At 43.2% G+C, this 22,491-nt stretch overlaps 1 protein-coding gene across 2 annotated transcripts; it reads right to left on the bottom strand.

The window, feature by feature from the left end:
* Positions 1-135: 135 nt before the first annotated feature.
* Positions 136-21,104, bottom strand: DHX57 (DEAH (Asp-Glu-Ala-Asp/His) box polypeptide 57). Of its 2 annotated transcripts, XM_010562445.1 has the most exons (23): positions 20,899-21,104; positions 20,072-20,224; positions 19,616-19,786; positions 18,057-18,868; positions 16,452-16,630; positions 16,190-16,311; positions 15,731-15,926; positions 14,851-14,975; positions 13,540-13,673; positions 12,800-12,854; positions 11,831-12,033; positions 10,666-10,782; positions 10,207-10,303; positions 8,713-8,886; positions 8,241-8,441; positions 7,138-7,414; positions 5,877-5,972; positions 5,694-5,777; positions 5,423-5,560; positions 4,530-4,604; positions 3,967-4,101; positions 2,732-2,932; positions 136-2,615 (listed from the first exon to the last, which is right to left on the bottom strand). In XM_010562445.1, exons 1-23 carry the CDS (start codon positions 21,102-21,104, stop codon positions 2,472-2,474), a joined length of 4,095 nt encoding a protein of 1,364 aa, XP_010560747.1. In that variant the 3' UTR covers positions 136-2,471. The 2 variants fall into 2 exon arrangements, with proteins under 2 accessions (XP_010560747.1, XP_010560748.1); XM_010562446.1 differs by lacking the exon at positions 4,530-4,604.
* Between the last annotated feature and the right edge of the window lie 1,387 nt (positions 21,105-22,491).

The following is a 22,491-nucleotide window of genomic DNA, read 5'->3' as shown; positions in this document are numbered from 1 at the left end:
GGAAGGGGTTAGGTTGGGACTGCATCCATGTGCTCGGGTAGAGAAGGAGGGTTACTGGGGCAAGCTTTGGTCAGCAGTGGGAGGGAGGCAGCTCCCATGGAGGATGTCAGAGAAGGAGCTTCAGCTGCTACAGGGAGGCTGATGGTCCTTAATAAGTAGCACTGCTGCTGTGTTTGGTGCTTGTAATCTGTATTTAGTGTGGGTCGCATCCTTGTGTCAGGGACTGCTGGCTCAAAGGCAGTTCCAGCTGTACCGTGGAGGGCTTACAGTGTGCTACTGGGGAGCACAGCAGCGAGGTTCCAGCTCTGCCTTTGCTGTGTGCCTGGGGGTTGAACTGGCTTCTGCCTCAGTCATTTTGTAGTATTTCAGGCCTTTACTCTTAAGGGGAACTGGAGCTGTTACATGGAGTGGCACTGGTTTCAGGGGCTGAACACAACTGCTGAAGGAAGCCAGTGTTAAAACCACTGTGCCCAGTCCGTGAAGCCAGGTTAGTGCCTATGCAATTCCTGGGCAGTTAGCCTCTTTTGGCAGTGGATGGGGCACTATTGCATAGAAACCTCCTGCAGCCGCAGGCAGTGAGATGTGAGGGGTGTGCTCACAGTTCAGCAGCCACTGCTACCTTTTGATTGTGGCTATTGATTTGTGCCTTGTTCCCTTCCCAGACTTGCCCACTCCACCACCAAGGCAAGGCACTAGGATGTTTCACCAGTCCTCCCTCCAGCAGGGCAGATGGATGCTGCTAATTATGCCCTGCTACATCATCAGCTGTCCTTGCCCTCAGTTTAGGGTAGCTCAGGTGGAATTTAGCATGTACTTGCAGGCAGAGTCACACAGACCTTGCTTGGGCACTAGTTTCTGTCCAAAACACAGCACTGTCTGCTGGTCAAGAAATTGTTTATTGAAGAGGCTACCACTTTGAAAGTGAAGGGAAGTCTGAGGTGAAAAATGGAATCTGTTCCTGTTTTACTCTACAGCCAACCTGAACAGAAACAGTATTTGCCTACCCTTACTGGCAGGGCTGCCAGGCACACACAGAGCAACGCTGTAGCTAACAAAGAAACAGAGCTAACGGCTGACAACACATGCTCTCTGCCTCTGCACTGCTTTAACACCCCTACCCCAGGATTCCTAGGCCTTAACAGCTCTTCACCCCCCCACATGTCCAGGTGCACAGTTCCAGGAGTAGGATGTTACTCTTGACCAACACCAAGCTGTGGGAACAGTTTAGCCTGCTGCAGTTCAACATGCCTGCAGAGACCATTCTACTGCATGGGTATGTTGGTCTTGATACCCCCGTCTGCTTCCTCACGCAAGGGTGTTTTGCTGTGAAACTGCTTCTACAAACATCCAAGCATGTTTTTTGAAAAATCAAACTAGTCCCCAAATGATGTGCCTCCCTCTGCTCATGATTCCTCAGCCTGAAGGCTATTTCTAGGCAGGGCTGGTTGTAGAGACAGCGTTTACTCTGGTTTTACTGTTACAGATGACAGCAAAGTTATTTCACTTAAGGCACTTTTGCTATTATTTGCAGTTGCTAGTACGTCAAGCAGCTCAGCTGTAGCAATGCTCAGCACTGCAATCAAGCAATGTTGAAGGGAAGAAGTAATAGTTCATCATTACTGCAGCATTTTGCCACACTCTTCTGTAGCAGTCCACTCCCCAGAGCAGGAGTTTTGTAAACTTTCAGCCAAAGTGGGGCTTTCTGCCAGCTGTGCAGGGTGGCTGGACGAAGGATCCATTTTTAATGCACTACAGCAGTCTTATCTGTTTTACTTTTTCATAGTGCAGGGGAGGGCCAGAAAAGCCTAGCTTTCAGGGGAAACGTCCACACTCTCCTGCAGTTTTACACTGTAACCAGAACAGCTGCACTGATCCAACACCTTACTCCCAACTGATCCGGTACAGTCTCCTTGCCAGAGGATGCTCTCTAAATCCATTTCAGAACCCTCTGACATGAATCAAAAGGTGCTCACCTTTTTATTAAATCGATCCCTGGTCAGCCAAGACTGACTACCTCAGTAAAGTCTTGGCCAAAATGCAGAAGTCAGTTTAAACCAGTTTGGGAGCAGCTTATGATGTCACATGCTGCCTCCAGACATGAATACTAGAAGGAGCAGCTAGGTAGCAGGTATTTTTGTGACCAGAAAACAGTATTGCCAGTGTATAGCCTCATGAAAAAAACACTTTACTTTCTTTCTTGGAGATTTCTATTCCTCCTGGGAGATTTGCCATTTTCCCCATTTCCCAGAGTGTACTGTAAGCCACCTTACTTTAAACAAGCAAGTTCTCTGCAAACAAAGGCAAAAAAAACCCAAAACACCCCAAAACCTGTCAATAGTACAGTTGCCAACTTGGTCTTCCAGAGATCAGCACCCTGTTTTGGGAGAACAAATACGTCAAGACACTGATGTTACTTGGTCTGTTCTCAGGCAGTAGCAAACAGTGAGTCTTTATAGAAAGCTGTTCTCATGTTACTGCGTGGTCACAAGCTTTACAATCATACCGATGATCCGAGATCCACGAGGGCACATGCATAAATCCATGCTGGGATTCTTGATTTTATCCTGCAGCAGCTGGTCTAGCTCACAGCGCAGCTCTTTCACCAGCTCAGCCACCTAACACACATGGTAAAACACAGAGGTGAGCGTAAGGCTAATGAAACGCATCTCGTGCATTCCTGACACAAGCACAGCTCTGCAGCACTCCTAGGATTATCCCTCCTTTTCCTTACCTGGTGAGAGGCAGCCACAAACCGTATCCATCCATCATCAAGAGAAATGACAAATTCTCCCTTCTGCAGCTGCATGTGAACCTGCCCGCCTCCAAGCAGGACCAGCGGGTACACTGACACCATACTGCAGTCTCGAATGAACACGCGGCTGGTCTTGATTTTCTCGTGATACACCAGGTAGGGGCTCTCAAAGTGTCTAGTCTGGAACACAGACACAACATCCTTGTAAAAGCGTCACATCTCTTCCTACCTGCTCAGGCACATATGGGCCTGCCTGCCTCTTCCACACAGGCCTCCACTGCCTCTTCTACGGCTGCAAAGAACAGTAAATGTGCCTAAAATGCACCTGCATGACTAACAGACTCCCTCTGACCTGTAAGAGCTGCCAATAACTTTGCCAGTTACCCTTGTTCCTTCCTGCTTTGCATGAGCATGTGAGAAATCAGCTAACTCATCAATGCTGCCTCAAGGTCCCAAGTTCTCCATTTCATGCTAAGGACATTTTCATGTGCACGTTTGTTATGCTCTTTCAAAGCAAGAGTGATGAACAGTTCAAAGCCTTTATAATCCAAATACGTGGTTAATGATTAAAAAAACACTTTTTTTAAAGCAAGTGATTTATATATCCTGACAAAGCAATGAATCATCAAATATGGAGACAGACTTCATGAGACCAATACTACCATATATCATGGCAGAGAGAAAAGAGCTCTTACCTAAGTATTAGCTATTAAGCTGGAATCAAAATTAACTTCAGAGTTTGAGGACCCACGAGGAAACAAACCAGTGTATGTCCCTGAATTATTTACCAATAAATAATATTTCAGCTGAAGAGATAAAGCCTGGGGAGGTGCGGTGGGGAGAAGCCGTCTACATGTATGAAGGTGCTACACACGTGCATGCAATCTCAGTCAATACTGAGGAGAAGCCATGGGAGCATTGCAACTGCAACATTTTTGTGTGCAGCTCTGCAGACGCAGCTTAATAAAACATAAACGGGGGGGGGTTACTGCATCTGCTAATTCCACTCCAGAGGCTGGAGTTTAACTGTGCCCAAGAGGACACTCAACTCAGGAATGTGCCATTATTTACAATTCTAACGGGACTGTTCAATCATGAAGATTTTTTTTTTTAAACATCAGTAGGGACTCTCACTGTAATCTCAACCGCTCAAGCAAAGGTGATTTCTTTTATAAAAAAGAGCATGTTTTGCAGAAAAAAAAAAGAATCCTGACCTGATAATTCACAGATGAAGGGTGAATGTGAACATAACCATCATTTTTGGTAACAAACTTCAGCTCTTCTGCTTTTGGTTGCATTTTGACCACTCCTGTACTGGTCTTCTGGTATTTGCCTTCTGGCTTTTTCACCTATATGGTAAGATAAAAGGTTATAAAAATCTGCTGTACCAGAAAACCTTTTTAACTTATGTTTTCATTTTACCAGAAACAGAAATTCTCAAGTAGTAACATCTCAAGTCACTAGAGACAGATATTACCCTCTGGGTACTGTCTAACTCTGTTCATTTGTAACCTCAGCCTTCTAAAAAGCTGTAATTTAAAGTAGCTTCTTAAGAACATTTGCTGCTGGCTTCTGCGTGACACTAAAATCAGCCTGCAGGCACAGCAGCAGTCTCAAGCAATACAAACTGGAGCCCAGCTGCCTGGCTCTAACACTGTAAGCAGTAAGCTTTGGCAACCTAAGCCAGGCTCATGGCTGCCATAATCAGCTCAGCCTGAAAGCAGGCTGTGTGGATATGCTAGACAGCAGAAGGGAAAATGAAAAAGCATTCTTTTACCTGGACAACATTGGGATACAGCGCAGCACACAACATAGCTGAGATCAGCTTGATGTTCTCTGCGTTTGAATTTGCCTGTGAAATTAATGCATGCATTAGGTATTCTACAGGTAAGTCTATAAAGGTAAAGCCCTGCTTCTGGAATGACTGAATTCCTGGAACTGCTTTACTTTTATAGCTGCGCTGCTGTGCTTTATAGGGGAGGACCAATTACTGCTCCTAAGATCTCAGGCTAGACCTGGGCCACGTGCCCCCACTATCAGTGGAGCAAACTGGCCATCAACTATCTTGACGTAGTTAGTGCCGAATGTAACCGTTCCCTAATGTCTGGCTACAAAGCAGCTTGTCCCTGAGAGAAAGCAAGCACAAGCTTTCCCAATGCACAGTGAGACTCTACAACTACCAAACCCTTATCACCTCATCATGTAGTCCTAGGATATCTCTGGCTCCAGAGGTATCACGTTCTGAAGATTGTCCGCAATGCTGAAATATTTCACTGCTTGCTCTGTAATGTAATTCTGTTCCCAAAATAAGGCTGACACTAATCCCAACATTCAGGCCAGGTCATGAGTCAGACCCCTGCCTTTCAACCACTTACTGACTTCTAACGTGTCAAGTCAGCGGTGTTTCACTGTCTCAAAGGAGCAGGTTTCAGCTCACTTCCACATCTGGGCCTGTTCTTCCTTGGCACGTAAGGCCTCATGCAACTGAGGCTAGTACCAGCACATGTGATGTACAGGGAAGAACAACAGAGCAGGAAGGAGGTGACTTGCCAGCGTGAGATTACAAAGCCAGGCTGCAGCAAGAAGCCCATGAGTCTAGAGCCCACCTGACACCCAGGTCAAATGAAAAACTGGAGGATCATTTTGGAGCACTGAAATGCTGTGAATTACCTCTTCTCCTGTGGCATCCAACACGCCATCGCCTCCTTGGGACCACTTCTTCTCAATGTCCCTTGCTCTTAATCCCTCCTTCACAAACCCAATATCAGAAAGCAGTTCTGTGAATTGCCGTTTCAGACTGGCAATTTCCTACAAACAGACAAAGGGCTGTGAAGGGTGCCACACAGAATGAGGAGAGTCTTCACCAGTTGCTTATTTTCATCATTAGGACTTTGCCAGTGTCTCAACCAGTCCCTGTGCAAGGCCACAAAAACTGACTTACCTGAAGAACTCTTCCTGACAAAAAGTTCTCCCTGCAGTAGTTGTAGCTTGCCTGAGAGCCCTCTTTGATACTTAAACGCCATCCCTAATTGAGAGCATGGGAAGAAACCTTTAATAAAATATTTTGGCTTGAATTTAAAGCAAATCACAAACCTTGGAGAGAGGCTACCAAATTTTAGCTGACCTTATAGGCCTGGAGAAGAGCCAGGTAGTCACTGTTTCCTACCGCAAACTCCAACTTCTTTTTATTCGCTTCTTCCCTTTTATCCCATGGTGACACCTAGACAGGCAGTAACAGATTAAGCGTGTTCTTCCGCTCATAACTTAGACAAGCCATTGTGAGAGCTGCATGGCACAATCTTTTGTATTTTCACAGCAGCTCACAGATCAGAAGGCAAATTTTCTCCATGGATAACAGAAAATGCGAGGCGTTCAAAAACGTCTAGTCAACAGCAGAACACCTAAGCCCATTGCCCTATCTAACCACAAGAGATCCAAAGGTAAATTTGTGATTGACCAGCTCACAGAAAATATTTCCTTTTGGGCAGACCTCTCTGCAGCTGCAGAATGCCAAGATCCATGAAAAACACCATCTGACAAATCTTAGCAAGTTAATGGAGCTGAAACTCAGATGAGAATGCCTATAATAGAAAAGAGCACAGCAAGTCTAAAATCGACTTGGGTCTGAGAGAGAGAAAAGACAATAGTAACTCAGGACTTTCAAAAAGCTGAATTTAAGTTATTCTATATCAGCATATAGAAACTTATAGCACTTGAAGTCAAAATGCTGTAGAAAATGCCCAAGAAGCATATGGAAAACAATATGCAATTAAAGAACTAGAACAGTCTATTTCCAATTCTTTCACAACTATCCTCATTACAAACTACTTGCACTACTAATGATAGCAATCAAAACTTCAAGAAAGTCTCACTTTTCATGCAAGTTTGTACATAGCAGTAGTTTACCAACAGTAAGAGCACCTGTAAGTACAGCAGCTGATTCAAAAAGCCAAAGTGAAAGTGAACACACAAACTGAGATCCAAAAAGAACTCTGCATTCACAGCTCAGACATGTCAACTTCATCATTATCACTGTTTTGTAATTAGTTTTAACTGCTTCTTGTATTACCAGTCATTTTCAATTTTTACACCAAATTTGGACAAAATGGACTGGCTGTACTTCTTAGTTCAAATTAAAACTAATACCTGCTCCATTTCTACCATTCACTCATAATATAAATAACATTCTTGTCTCTGCTACATGGTTTTGGTCTCTGCTTATGACTGGACTTTTTTAACGAGCACTGCATTAACAGATAAACAATGTAGGCTAAAAAGGAGAAATAAAATACTCAAGTGTACTAAGCTGCAAGTTACAACAGCATTTTGCTGCTGCATGAAAACATACCACTTTCAAAGTGGGATACACCGTTAAGAATACTTACAAAAGGCGACTTAAAGGCCAGACTGGCTGCTATAGTTAGTGCAGGATCCAGGCAGCGGAAGATGGTGCCAAACAGCATTAGCTTGCCAATCCTGACATCAACAGGGAGAGAAGCCAAGTGATATCCCAGAGGGGTGAGCTTTTCATCTGGAGTTAATGCTCCCAAGTCTTGCAGTCGCAGCTTTGATGCTCGCAAAGACTCAGTTCTAGGGGGCTCAATTAGTCGTGAGAAGACAGAGTGAAGACTCTGTGCAGAAAACATCTCCAGAATCTTAATTCTTAAGGTGGGAAAAAAAAATTTAAAAAGAAAGAAAAAAAAAAAAGCAGCTTAGTTCCATACACAGGACAAAAAAAGCAAACTTTTATAAGAGCAAAACAAAAAAACAACAGAAAACATGCTTCTAAGAACATGCTCCCTAGAAGAGGGCCCGTAATGTGTATTTCAAGTCAGGAAGCAATGTGAAATAATAGCTGGGGGGCAGTGCACCTTATCCAACCTCACAGAGTCCGCAAGAACAGATTCCTATTAGCATGTTAGGGTTTAAAATAAAGTTTTTACTGTAAAAAAATAAATTGTGTTGTTTCATTTCCTTTTTGTACAAAGGGGTGCACAGCGTGCAGCAGGGACAGGAGGTTGTCTTCATTTAATATTTGCATGATGGTGGTGCTTGATCCAGGTTGTAGTTTTACTGCACTATGCTGCACAGAAACACCGCAGGAGAGTTTACAGTGTAAAGGGACAAACATCTACCACGGGTCTGGGGTACAGGAATGCAACTGTCTTCTCCAGCGATGAGAGATCTGAGAGACGTTATCTTTTTCCTAGGATCAGATGAGAGCTAAGGAATGTGATGAAAGACAAGTAGAATCAGTGGAGGGTGCAGTTGGGGGTGGGGCTCTGAATGCAAAGGCAATATGATAGTAACATCAAAGCAATCAGTCAACAGAGCCTTAGGTCTCCAGAGCAAGTTTCTTGGCTTCACGATGTGAGAAAACACTGGGAAACTAAACACCTTGATAATGGCATCCCAGGTGCTCCCTGCAGTGCAGGAAGGACATTCTGCATGCTGGCTTTTTCAGGCAATACAGGAAACATCAGCTCACCTTAGGCAAAGCTGCTCCAAGGGCACTCTTTGTATTTCTGGTAACTGCTGTTTTATAAGCTGATGGTTATAGTGATGGCTACTGAAAAGATGAAAGCAGACGCCTGAGGCTACACGGCCTGCTCGCCCTTTCCTTTGCAGAGCGTTCGCCTTGGACACAAATGTGTCTTCCAGACTTTCCATTCCTTTGCTTGGGTCGTATCTGCAGGAGAGCAAGAAACAGACTTACATTCACGAGTGCAGAGTGAACAGGCTGGAGGTCAAGCAGGCAGATGCTGCCAACTTCGGTATGGACAAAATTCCCACCCCTGCCCTTGGATCTGAGTCTAGACTGGCTTCCTCCACCTTGCAGCAGCTTTCTGCAGATCAAGTTCCTTCAAGTTTTTTCCAGCTCTTTGGAAAGCTAAAGTATGCAGCTCAAGGTAAAGAGCAGTTTCCCAGATCACAAAGCCCCAAGGAATGAATCCCAGTACCTTTTCTCTTTCATTTTTCCAGAATCAATCACATAGACCACATCATCAATGGTGACAGATGTTTCTGCAATGTTTGTAGAGATGATGATTTTGATAACTCCTGCAGGAGGCCTGAGGAACACAGACTGCTGTTCTTCACTAGACAGCGAAGAATGAAGTGGATAAACAACACACCTGGAAGGACAATATGACAGCATGCTCAGTGCATCTCCAGCCTCTTCCCTCTTAGGAACAATCTGCCTGCACACACTTTAGCCTCGCTAGTACTAGACACTGCCCACAGCCATTCAAAGCAATATAAAACCAGCAAACCTCTCTGCCATATCACCTTTAAGACACAGAATCATAGAACCATTTAGGTTGGAAAGGACCTTTAAGATCATTGAGTCCAACTGTAAACCTAACACTGTCAAGTCCGCCACTAAACCATGTCCCTAAGCACCACGTCTACAAGTCTTTTACATACCTCCAGGGATGGTGACTCAACTACATCCCAGGGCAGCCTGTTCCAGTGCTTGACAACCCTTTTGGTGAAGAAATTTTTCCTAATAACCAATCTAAACTTCCCCTGGCACAACTTGAGGCCATTTCCTCTTGTCCTATTGCTTGTTACTTGGGAGGAGAGACTGACACCCACCTTGCTACAACCTCCTTTCTGGTAGTTGTAGAGAGCGATAAGGTCTCCCATCAGCTTCCTTTTCTCCAGACTAAACAACCCCAGTTCCCTCAGCCACTCCTCACAAGACTTGTGCTCTAGACCCTTCACCAGCTTCATTGCTCTTCTTTGGACACGCTCCAGCACCTCAATGTCTTTCTTGTAGTGAGGGGCCCAAAACTGAACACAGTATTCAAGGTACGGCCTCACCAGTGCTGAATACAGGGGGACAATCACTGCCCTAGTCCTGCTGGCCACACTATTACTGATACATGTTCTAAGGGAAGGTGGAGAACTTTGCAGAAGGGACAGGTCTCAGAACAGAGTTGAGCAAAAATTCTGCCTCTTTTGAAGAGTCTAGAATCTGCCATTTATAATGCCAGACTGGAAGAAATCACTCCAGCTAACCTTGCCATGGACATCTGCGTAAAAACTGTTTAGTCAAGGAGATCCAATTACATCTCCATGTAACGATCTAAGGCCAAATGCAACCACAACTGAATGTGTCTCAGCAAACATTCTAAAACAGAACAAGGGCTGAGGTGGAGTTTTCAACAGTCCACTGGATCATGCAGAGCACAAAATAGAGAACACTTATCACTAGCGTCTCAGAGAACTTCAACAACTAACCTTCCTGAGTTGAGGAGAAAAAACAAAAAGAGCAAGCCAATAAGATAGTAGAAAAGGAATTACCCTGACTGGAGTCAAGACCTTCATATCATAAGCTGTCTCGCACATTTAAGAACCTCATTTATCCCTGGATAAAGGCAGGCTTTGTGCAGGAAGTTACTCTGTATTTATGGGTAAAGACCGATAGCTTTGGAGCTTTTTTGCCTTACCTCTTGCTGTGCCTGTTATTAAAAAGAGCATTAGACTGGAGCTGCTCATAAAGCATCTTGATTTCTGCTAGACCAGGCAAAAATATCAACACAGCCCCTACATACATAGATAAAAAAAAAAAAAAAAAAAAAAAAAAAAATCACTCAACAGAAAGGACAGCATGGTATTTTATCAATGTGCAGAAGGCCCAAGTCAAAACTCCAGCTCTGTTTTGCAATTACTGTACAAAAAACACACAGGCTGCAACAGTCCCTCACCAAAGATTTTCCAGTGTAGACCCTCACCTCACCCATCCCATGTATATCAGGGGCTTTGTTACTTGGCTAGAACTTTATTTTTTTCAAAAATAGTCAGTAACTACAGAAACTTGGCATGCAAAACATTAGCTTTGGGCTGTCTATAAGCGCACAGCCTCCATGAATCTACTCTTGTTTATCTCTCAAGGACAATGAAATTACCTAGGGGGTATGAATGTCTGCCAGCAACTATCCACTCCAGCAAGGCTTCAATTAATTCCAGATTAACTTTGTCCAAGTCCATGACAGACAGTGTTTTCAACACTGTCTTGTTAACCCCTGGGGAAAAAGAAATAAAACACACAGTAAGTCCATCTCTTGTAAAAAAACATCTGCTGGATGCATTGAACCAGTGTGGCTGCACAACCAACCACACCTTGGTTTAAACAGCATCTGGCTTAGACCAGACAGAGGTAGCTCCCTAAGTGACTTAATGTGTCACATTCCCCCTTCCATGCTTTCCTCCGTTTCAGCAATTCCCTTCCCTTCTCATGCCTTACTGGGGCTCACACCTGCCCTGTGCACAGCCTAGACCAGGATTCATCTACTAGCAGAATAACACGCGCACATACTAGTGGTAAGAGGAGCCAAAAGCCTTCATATGGCCACTTACAGATACCTCCAGGACTACCTTCTCAAGCCCTCTCTTCTCCCTTCCAATGTTTCTTACACCAACTCAAAAAGACACCCAGATTCCCCTACTCTTCTGAGACGATAACTGTCTAGCAGGAATCTGAAGCTTTTAAGCAATGCCTCTCGCTCAATACCACTGTGGAGCTCACCATAAGGGTGTGCAGGAACTCTTCAGGACTAAGCACAAGGAGGATTTTGATGATGACAGAGTGGGAAGTTCATGGAACGGTCTGCCTCTCTTATTAAACCATTCACAGAGTGACTCAGTTTCTCAAGGAAGGCTTGTCATGCTGAAGTGACCTCCCTGAAGTGGGCAGATAGATGCTGTGCTTTAAGTAAAGCTGCTCCAGCAAGAACAGATATAGAGAAGAAAGTCGAATTACAAGACATCTGAAAAGGGATGGAAACAGTAGCTGAAAACTGTCCATTTTCAGATCCTAAGAAGTGTTTTCAGCCAAGATGTTCAAGATGTTTCTTCTAGTTTAAGAGAACAATGGTTCTCTCTTTTTTTTTTTTTTTTTTTTAAGCCAGCAGGAGGTTTCTGATCTCATCCAGAAGTAGTGACCTGCTTAACTTCACAAGTACAAAACTCTGAATTATATACATGCATTCAACATGCAATATTATATGCTAATGTACCATGTTGGCTGGTACATGTTATACGCCAATTTATTAGACTTAAGAAGGACCTCACCTTTATACCGTGTAAGGAGCTGCTTCAGGGTTAATTTTTGGTCTGGATCTGAATCTCTGACAACTGTGTCAGTGCCTTCCAGAATGCCAGCACGTCTCAGGTCCTCCTCTACTTCTTCAAATGCAGTTCTTTTGTGTCTTTCATTCTGTTTGCTTTCTTGCTTTGTCTTGCGCCTGTAGGGACTACTGTCCTCTAAAACATACCTGAACAGCAGAAGAACATTTAGTGGCATGGAAAGAAGCCTAACAGCCTCCTTCTAATAATTAGCTACAGAGATAGGGTATCAAAAGCGTTTATATATAAATCTGAGAGGAACATTGTATAAGTGGGCTGCAACACCATAGACAGTATCAAGGTCAAGGTGTCCTTCCACACTGGGGTGTTAGTCTTTTAAAAGCTGTGATGCAAAAGACTAGGACTGCAAACTTGATCTTGACAACTAAGTGGGCAGCTCAGAGCAACAACCTGCAAGTTAATTTCCAACAGCTGAACAATTTACTATCTGGAGTATCTGAGCTGCTGTGACTCTCCAGTAACTACAAATGGTAACAGGAATGTGGCACCTGAGCTGCAAGGTAGGCCTTACAAAAAGGAATTGTTTGGTATCCTGCATTTTTCACCTTCAGTGCTGAAATCTACATTCAAATTTCTTTTGCTTGCCAATGTTTAACCATCATTGAAACAAGTAAAGCACTGACAAACTCTTCATGACAAAGATCACCTTTTCTTGAGTACTTATGTGGTATCTAATGCAGAAAGGCTTGTTCTGGCATGAGATCCTAGACCCCACTGCAGTACAAGAAATATGGTTTAAAGTCAGTGCTTTAGTAGCGCTCCAAGACTGCAGGTGATGGGGGAGATTTGAAAGGATTTAATTTTTAAATCTATGCACAGAACTACTACAGTCTCAAGGTCAACAGTGCAACCTCAAAGGCCAAATACATCTGAGAACGTTTGGCAATTTCATACCTTGTCATTGCAATCACATCTTCCAGGAAAAACTGATCCACAGGAAATGTTCGACCTAAAAGGAAACATGAGGATAAATCTATATGCCACACAAGATACATAAAAGGGGAAAAAGACAAAAGATGGTTACCATTTCACACAGGTTATTATGTCATACACTGGCTTCACAGCTCTCATCTATACTGCACTCTTCAGTATAATTTCTGTCTAGGACAAACAGTGGATGTTTTCCAAGCATGGTTTGGTAACATGCACTTAGACAGTCAGAGAAGGGCTGATACACTTACAGGAACATATCCATGAGGCTACATGTTTGCGTCATACTCCATGTAATAACTCAGCATTATAAAAGGCACATTTGGCTAAACATGCACACACCCAGCTGGATCCTCTCACTGCTTCTTTTTCACGAGGACAGAGAAGAGTCTTCAGCTGTGGTGAAACTAGCTCAGGGAACCATGTCATGCATGCCATGTCATTTTTGTCTTTTGAGGAAGGAAATTCTGCTGGTATAGAGACAGCACAAAAAAGGCTCCATTTTCAAGTCTTCTCTCTCCTAAATCTCATTGGTCTTTCCTTCTAAGCCCTTGGAATCATAGTTCTTGTATAAACCCTCATCTTGCCGCTTTGCAAATTAGCCCCTTGCACTTGAATTGAGAAATACTTTGCAAGCAGAAATACTGAAAACAAACCCCTAAAACAATGAATGTGACAAGATAATAAAAATGAATGGTTTTCACCTGGTATGTTAATAATTGGACAGGAGTGAAAGTATTGAGAAAAAAGCTCTGCATTCAAGGTGGCACTCATTAGTATAATGCGCAGGTCTGGCCTCTGAACCATTATATCCTTCAAAACCAGCAGCAAGAAGTCACTAAAGAAAAAAGCAAAAACACATTTGAATTTCTTCAGTGTTAACTTTCAGAGTCTCTTTTTTCCCCCCCATTCTGTCCACCTTCCTGGTGTTTTCAATAGCACAGCAATACCATCACAGAAGCATGAGCTTCTCAGAATGGCTGGAGGCTAATAATGCAGTAAATTAATGGAAGGCAACCTGCTTACTTTTTGGTTGTCCCCTACTAGAGTATCAGGATTACTTGGCAAATTCATTTAAGCAACAAAAAGCTCTAGCTACCTTATAAATCAATTACATTAATGACAACACAAGAACACCAGATAACAGATTAACTCAAAGTAATGGACGAGTCCTTTTTCCTTCTCTTCCTAACTGGAAGAGTTATTCAAACTTACCCACTCTTCCCTACTCACTGTATTCTTCCCTACATATTTATAGTTTTTGTGGCATGCCTAGAAGACTGGCTTGAAGTGATTTTAGATGAGAAGGAAGAAGAATCCTTGAGAGATACAAGCCTTTTTATGAGGCTAAAATATAATCTGAGCTGTAAAATAACGGGTCACAGTCAAAGCCTCCTAGAAACCCGGTGCATTGCAGTGTTTCACAAGGCAAACATCAAAGAAAAGGATCCTTGCCACTTAGTTTACAGAGATAGTGACAGTCATTATGTTTTGCCTGGCATCAGCAGGTAAGTGGGGTAAAACTGCAGAAGGCTAGAGCAGGATAGGACGAGACTGTCTAGGACCAGTAAAAATCTATAGACTGGAAGAAAACGCGAGCACTTGTCCCTTGCAGGTGCTCTGCTGAAGGTAGCATCAGGAGAAATAATTCCCCAAAGGGCATGTGAAGAATTAGGGTATTTGGTAAAAGTTGAAACAAGGGAAGAGTAAGAACCAGACAACTGTGGTTAAAAAAGTTACTTAACCCTCCAGCCCCAACCAAAACCTCTTTTCAACACCACTGCAATGTGACAGCAGATTGGAGGCATAGAAATTTAAGAGACATGCTTTCTTTGCAAGCTGCTGCAACACAGCTTCCTACTGCCCAAAGACAAGAACCTAAAACCAGACTCCTTCCACCATCCCACATTACTCCACAGGATCAACAAGTCTGACTTCAGTTACTTGCACCTTAGTCAGCTTTATTCTTCTGAATATGTTTCTTCATTTTGCTTATGGGATAAGAGATTATTTACCTTTCTTCTGTTCTTTCGTGAACTTCATCAACAATAACATGTGTGATTCCCTGCAAAGTCAGATCTCCTTCCAGCCTTCTCAATAGCACACCAGTAGTGCAGTACAAGAGTCTGGTAGCTGAGGACTTGAACAGTAAGACAAAGCATTCAGTTGACTTTGGGCAACTTAACATAGTGCAAAGAATACATGTTGCTGTAAAGCGTATGGTTTCAGCTGAGTGCCAGGTTTGACGGAAAGGAAACAAGCGATCCCTGCTGGAGACGGGCTGAATGATTTTTTCTTTCTTGATTAAAACTTGAGAACATCTGCTTCTTACCAAGGTGCATTGCTAACTATAAGGGCTAAACAAAAAATCTGAAATGTCTTTCCTGTGGAAGGTGCTTTCTGATAAACAACTCTGATCTCTGTCCCTAGAAAGATTTAGTGAATCTCTTTATTAACATAGTTCTTGGAAAAAGCAATCAGCTGCAATGTAGACAAAATTTCACTTCCAAGACAGCAGTATGAATTCAACCCCACTTCAGGCTGACTGAAGCTGTACTCTTCAATCTCCACTTGGGAGACAAATGGAAATGAAGTCAGTAGCCTTCCAGAGGACAGAAGTATTACTCATACTCTCAGATCCCTTCACCCATCTCAACAGAAAGCAAAACAACAATACAAGATATAGTACTGCACTCTCATTTTGTAAAGTGGACTGTGCAACTTGAGATAAAATAAAATACAGAATATATTTCATAATATAATACAAAATATAGGTAATACAGACTTGCTTATCTCACTATACGGCAGATACAGGGCAGAGATTCTGTATACTAGAGAAGCACTAAGCACACTTTGATAGAACTAAATGAAAACCAACAAGCAAAGCATATATACCTTTACACTTTCTAGACGGATCTGATATCCAACAGTGAGTCCAATCCTTTCTGTTCTTTCTTTGGCTACACGTTCAGCCACAGAAATGGCAGAGATCCTGCGAGGCTGAGTGCAGATGATGTTTGCAACTCTGCTTGGAGATCCTTGCAGTGAAGCATCCAAAATAAACTGAGGAATCTGAGTGGTTTTCCCACATCTGCATGACAAAATCAGGGGTTAATTAAAAAAAAAACCCACAAACCCAACACCTTCCATCCATGTAAATTAAAGATGACTGCATTCCACTTGGAATTTGCTTTGTTTCATTACTGTCATCCTTCACAGGAAGTTCACCTAGGACTGCTGCCACTGGTTACAGACGGACAACGACCCTAACCCTTTCAGGACATGGATATGTATTTCACATTCTTCTGGGTATACTTTGATACATAAAGTCTGTATGTGCAATCACACTCTTACCCCGTCATGCCGCTCACAACAAGAACTTGGTGGCTCTTCAGCAAATCAAGAATGGTTTCTCTCTCTTGCCATGCCGGGAGCTTCTGTCTTTCATACAACATGGACTGGAAGTGCCTAGAAGACTGATGCACAAAAACAGACAGCATGGCAGTAATAACACCACTGGAGTGGAACAGAACCATTTGAAACAGCAGCCTGTGGCTTAAATATTTATTTCTCTAAAGTAAGCATGACAACAGATATTCCGTTCTGTACATTATACCTTTTTCAGCCGAAATTGCGTGCAGATTTTAACATTTTCATTATACAGAGACTTTGCCTGCACATCATACTTTTTGGAAAGCTTTTTCTTGAGGTTCACGTAACTCTCATTCTCCACAACAACTTGTTCAGGCTCATCTTCCTCCTCCTCTTCTTCCTGAGGCTCTGAAACTGTTGAGGCTTGAGACAAGACAATGTACAGTTAGGTATTCTTGTTACTAAGGAACAGGGCCTCATCAGCACTGCAGAAAAAGGACACATGTTCCAGGAGCATTCTCAACAAAAAAACTTGTTAGACTGGAGCTGAGGGTCTGCAGGACTGCTTCTGACGTGCATTTAGTTCAACACTACCAGCAAACCTACGCTCACCACATCAAACAAACTACAACTGCAGCTCCAACCCATTCGTCACTACCTCCGCACCAGCTGTGCTCTGCAACACCCTGGTCTGGGTGGCCACATGGTGAACCAGACTGGTAACTGGTTTGCCTTCTTGAACTTTTTTCATGTGTCTCGGCTCCCCTCTCCAATTCACCACATGACCACTTCTGTGGAGCACAAGACTGATGGCAGCACCAGCTTAAATTAAAACTATACTGTAACATTAAGTGTTAAGCCACTGCCAAGTACTTTTAAACCAAGGCTGAAACCAGACCAGACACTTTGGTGCCTACTGCCTATCAATTGAAGCAGGATTTGCTCAGACAGTAAGCCAGCCCTTGAAAGTTTTAAGGCTGCGTTTATCTAAACAAGGTATTTTATAATGTAAGGAAGATTTTACAACATAAAGATTATTTGGAACCTCTGATTCCAATTTCTGGAACAAAGCTGTCTTTCTGTGGAGCTTTTAAAAAATGGAATAATTTGTTTTACTATAACAAAAAAATAGGCTGTCACTATTCAGGTGTTCTAAAATGTGATGCACATATTCTTGAAAACTCTCTTGAAGAAAGTTTGCCTTAGATAAAACAGTTTTGGAATTGAGAGCTTGAAGGTCATCCTGCCATAAATGACACTGTCCCAACCCTCCCCCTGTGAAATCAACCTAGCTACACTTGCATGCAAAAAAAGGGATGATACCTTGAACAACATTCTAGAAACACTTGCAACATCTACTTAGCCTTAAATCCACCTTTACAAAGTTAATTTTAAGGAGGGCTTGGTAATTTTAAGTAATTAAAAAAAAAAAAGTTTCCAAATTGATGATTAGCAGATACACCAAAGCTTGCAAACAACCTTCTCTGTTCCCTCCCAAGCACACCTCTCTGGTCAATTTTGGTTAAGCTCACACCACATATCTCAATGGCTTTTTATTGATTGTGTGGGATTAGGCATCGTTCACTCTGCCAACCCAAACTCATTAGCTCTGTGCTCCTTTAACTTAGTTCTTGCTGGCGGAAAACATCTCTGCTGCAGCTTTATTATGGAAGGGACTTCCTGAGGCACAAACAGATTATGGATCTGGCTCACCCCATGACCTTAATCTCCAGAAACACATTTAGAATAGATGCCTAAATTGGGCCCTCTGCCTTCTCTTTTTTTTTTTTTTTTTTAAATCTTTTTGACTGTTCTTAGCCCAGAAACCGTAAAGGGAAATTTGGTGTACCTTCGGACAGTTGATTTGAACCAGATGTACTCTCTGTCTGGAGCTTTACCAAAGGTGTGGCCAGCAGGGACACAGGAGGAACACTATACTTGTGGTGAGTATTTTTAAGTAACTCGCTTATTTCAGATTCATCTTCCAAGCAAGTCACTAAGGTGTACACCACTGGTTCATTAGACTCTGCAGCCATTAAGGCCTTTCCAAAGAGGAATTCAGCAATGTGTAAACGACAGGCAAGAGGCAGATTCTCATCAGTGGAATAAAGTGCCACAAGAGGTGCTTGAAGTGGATACTTGTTTTCTTCAGGAAATCTTACTTCAAGTTCATATATGGGACCATCACCGTTAGGTCTGAGATGAGCATCACCTACAAAGTTCCTGGCTGATTTTAGTGGGTGGTTTGGAGGGAATTCATGTCCAAATCTGCATTTTGAACCAAACCTGCAGCCTCCTTGGAGATAAAATTTACATATTTCCTTTGAAGTCTGCTTTGCTGTCTCCCTAGTACAACCTCCCTTTTGTTTAGATTTGCTGTGCCTACTTGCTAGGTACTCCAATTCCAAACTAAAAGTCCAAACACGATTTTGAATTCTTTCTACAAATTTTTCTCCATATATTGACCGGAGGGCAAAAGCCTCTTCTTGTCTCTGTTCTAAACATTCTTCTTGTCTGGCTTCAGCCGCTGTTGCAGAAACCTGCATCTTCTCTCCATATCTTTCTGTAAAGCACTGCAATAGCAAATACTCCAATGATGCCCCAATATTACCATTGCAGGATCTCAGTACTGTCCTACAACGCTCACTGTCAAAACCATACCTGCAACAAAACAGAGACAACATGGCAACAAGTGAGTGACAGAGACTTATATGAAGCAAAATAACCACAGATCTGCTTGATTTGGCTTACAGGAAGGAAGCATGTATAGCATGAGATACTATTACTACTACTGGGGGAAAAAACCCACACCAAAATATTTATGCTATTTTAAATGACAGCAGCAGGCAGTAATTTGGTGTCTGTGAATGTTAGTCAGTTGTTTATATGGTGACAAATTAGTTTATGTGTAAACTATCTCACATCTCAGAATGTAGCACGTAATAGTTACAGGATTAGATTTCCCAGAGAACTATATAAACTAAACTCTTCAGAAAAAGCTGAGTCTTCTCACATATAAAACACTCTCAAACAAAGCAGAAATAGTTAATAAATGCTCATATCTGAGCAAAATGGTTGAAGAACACTTACAAGGTTTTGAAACGTTACCTACCTGAAAGAAACATACATATAACAGCAATACTCCCCAAGTTTTACCAATATATGTTTCATTGTCTTGGAGAAAGAATGGAAAACTTCACTGAAAAAAGGCTGAAGTGATTTATTTTCCTAAAACCATTATTTTAAATTCATCTAGTTGAGGATTAAATTTTCAGGAGATACAAACTCATTAGTTCTGCACATAGAATTTCCCTGGAGTCAAGAGGAAGTCCAAGCACTGAGGGCTTACAGTATTGAGACTAGTGATTTACCTCTTCAGGATACAAATTATTCACTGAAAAGCATCACCTGGAGAGTTTGTGCACAGCAAATGAAGACACTTCACTTTCCACAATTCTGTGCTCAGCTGGCTCAGCCAACAACCTTGGTATTACGTCAGATACTTCCTGATCTGTTGACCAGCACTGTTCATCATCAAGGTAATCAGGTTCATCATCATCTTCACCAGAACCAGCTACTCTGATAAAAACAGTTATTAAAAATTAAAATGAAACAAAATTATACTGTTGAGTAGACACAAAACTCTGCCTCTGCAGTTTTAAATCCTCCATTTAAACAGCAGATTCTGATACCCCTTTCCCAGAGTTGATATTGTAGAAGAACAAAGCAGACTCAAAACCACAGGATTTGAGATCAATTTAAAAGTTAAGGGAAAAAAAGAATACTGTTTTCATTTCTAACAGTGTGCCTGTTAAAGCATGCTCATCTAGAAGAGCTAGAAGTACTGTCTCCGTTTAAACTAACTCTGATTCAGGAGCCAGCTCCTGCCCTTGAAGCTCCTGAAGAAGTTCTTTCACTCTTCTCTGATTCTCCGATGTCATGTGTATGGTCTGCAGAGGCATTCTCGCTTCAGGTCTCTGTTTCGTTTGCCCTCCTCTTCTGGCTGGGGCATTTGATCTAAAAATTAAAATGGAACATAACAATGACTTATTTGCCTGGCTCAAATGATCTTGACTGAATTGGGATGTATTAGGATCCAACCCTGTAATTCAAACCAGGAAAACCAAACTAAGACAAGTCCATCACCTAAGGATTATTCAGCTGGGTTCACTCTTACGTGACCAGGATGTGTGTGTCTATGTCTGCACACACACACGCATGCATATATGTATTTTAGCCTATGTCAAATCCAAAGTGATTTAATAAACACTTTGCTAGGTAAAGTGGTTCTCAGACTACAGTACAACCATGTATTTCTAAGCCAGATTGGTCAAAATACATTCAGAATACTAAATTCATTCTAAATTGCTTATTTTCCATGGCCCAGCTTCTGCTTTGTAATACATGAAAATTAATATCCTGTGTTTATTCGTGTTTTCTGATCAAAGATGTTCTGAAATTACTTATGACTAAAGTAGAAAATCAGAGGTTCTAATATTTAAAAAAAAAAAACCACCAAAACAACTTTCCTAGCTTTAAAATGTTAATCAAAAAAAGACATGTAAAAATCACTTCATACTGAAACAGCTTCATCACCCCTTCACTCTTCTGTATATTCAAAGATATCGAAGAACAGCATCAAAGTATCCCAAACATCTCTACCCCACCCTCCCCCAAATTAACAGAAAGACCTGGATTCCAGCCTTGGTTCCTCGAAGAGACAAAAATCATCTCCATCATCCCAAATTTTGGTTGAACATTTCCTATTTCCACCAAGCTGAGACTTGTTTGAATGGCCACTGCTGCCTCCTCCTCTTCTTCCTCCTCTTCCACTACCTCCTCTCCCTCTTCCTCCTCCTCTGTTGGGCTTTCCTCTTTTCCTCCCTGCTGAACTCATGTTCTCTGGCTGAGGAAGGGAAAAAAACATAGCCCTTAGTCATGAAGATGATTTAGCACATTGCAAATGTCCAGGCACACATTACATTATTTGTTTTTCCATGTGACAAGTGAAGATACCCTCTCAAACTGCAGTTAATTATCTGTATGTTGGTGTATTTGTATGCACCTGAAGCAAAGCACATTCTTCTAGAACACTTAAACAAGTTCTGTGGTTTTAGAAAATAAAAGTAATATTCCTCACAGCTGTTCAACCAAAAACTGCAGGACCTCTGGCAAAAGTATGAGCCTACCAGCAGCGCTGCCTAGCTTGGGAGCTCCAGTTCTGCCACTCTGATGGAAATTTCTTGGACATGGGAGCCCAAAGGACAAACCTTCAGGGGAACTTTCACAGCAGAAAGCAGCCTGTACCCTGCCACTTTTTGCCTCGGGAGTTTGCAGGGCTGGCAGTAAAAGGTTGAAGGGGAGCTGGAGCCAAATATACAGTTTGTTTCCACATTAGCTTGCTCCTGACCCATCCGCTTCTGCAAGGAGCTGCCCAGATGGCTGAGCACTCTGTGGAGCCTGGGCCAGGGAGTGATCAGGGACCTGCCTTGGAAAACAGAAGCCCTCCTCTCCTTCTTACAGCAAGATCCTCACCAGCTCTGACACAAGCCCATTAGTATTAAGCAGTTGTTGTCAGTGACAGAACGGCTTAACATTAACACATGCTCCTGCAAATGGAAAGCTACTGCAGGGACATGTGAGCAGCTGCGGACAGTCTGGCAGGAGCTTACTACCTGGACTTTTGTACTGGCACCTCCAGAGCCAGGACAAGAACGGCTGTGGCTGTGCATGAGTAACAGCCCAAATGAGGGCTTGGAGAGCGGCAACAGTTCGGGGCTTGGACAGAAGCAAACTTCCCTTTTTGTGACAGTTCTCCCCACTGGAGCTCCAGCAGGACCGGACAGGATTTAGCAGACAAGCTGACCCCGCTCAGAGCAGCCTGGCATGAACGAGGGAGACTAAGAGGGTGAGCACGGCAGCTGCACCCAGAGACTTGCAGCCGTCCCCGAGGACACTGTCACACGGGGTCTCCGTCTCCTTCCCCTCAACACAGAGCACGGAGCCCCCGGCACACATCAGCCCCGCTTCCCTGCCGACTCCTCCAGCCCCCCCCGCGCCCCACACCCGGGGATCCCCAAAACTCCTCTCCTGGCCCTGCCCCTCCCTCACCGCAGGCTCTCCCTCGCCTCCTCCCGCCCACGTTCCCGGGACCCCATCCCCTGCCCACCCACCTCCCCTCAGCCCCCTTCGCGGGCCTCCCGCGCACCCCCTCCCTCTCCGCGGCGCCATTACGCCCTCCGGGCGACTCCACAGCCTCGCCTCCCTTTCCTCCCCACAGCCCC

This window comes from Haliaeetus leucocephalus, unplaced genomic scaffold, assembly GCF_000737465.1.
Source record: "Haliaeetus leucocephalus isolate CR32 unplaced genomic scaffold, Haliaeetus_leucocephalus-4.0 Scaffold160, whole genome shotgun sequence".
Taxonomy (NCBI): Eukaryota; Metazoa; Chordata; class Aves; order Accipitriformes; family Accipitridae; genus Haliaeetus; species Haliaeetus leucocephalus.
Note: the sequence above shows the minus strand (reverse complement) of the source record. Positions and strands in the feature narration are given on the sequence as shown.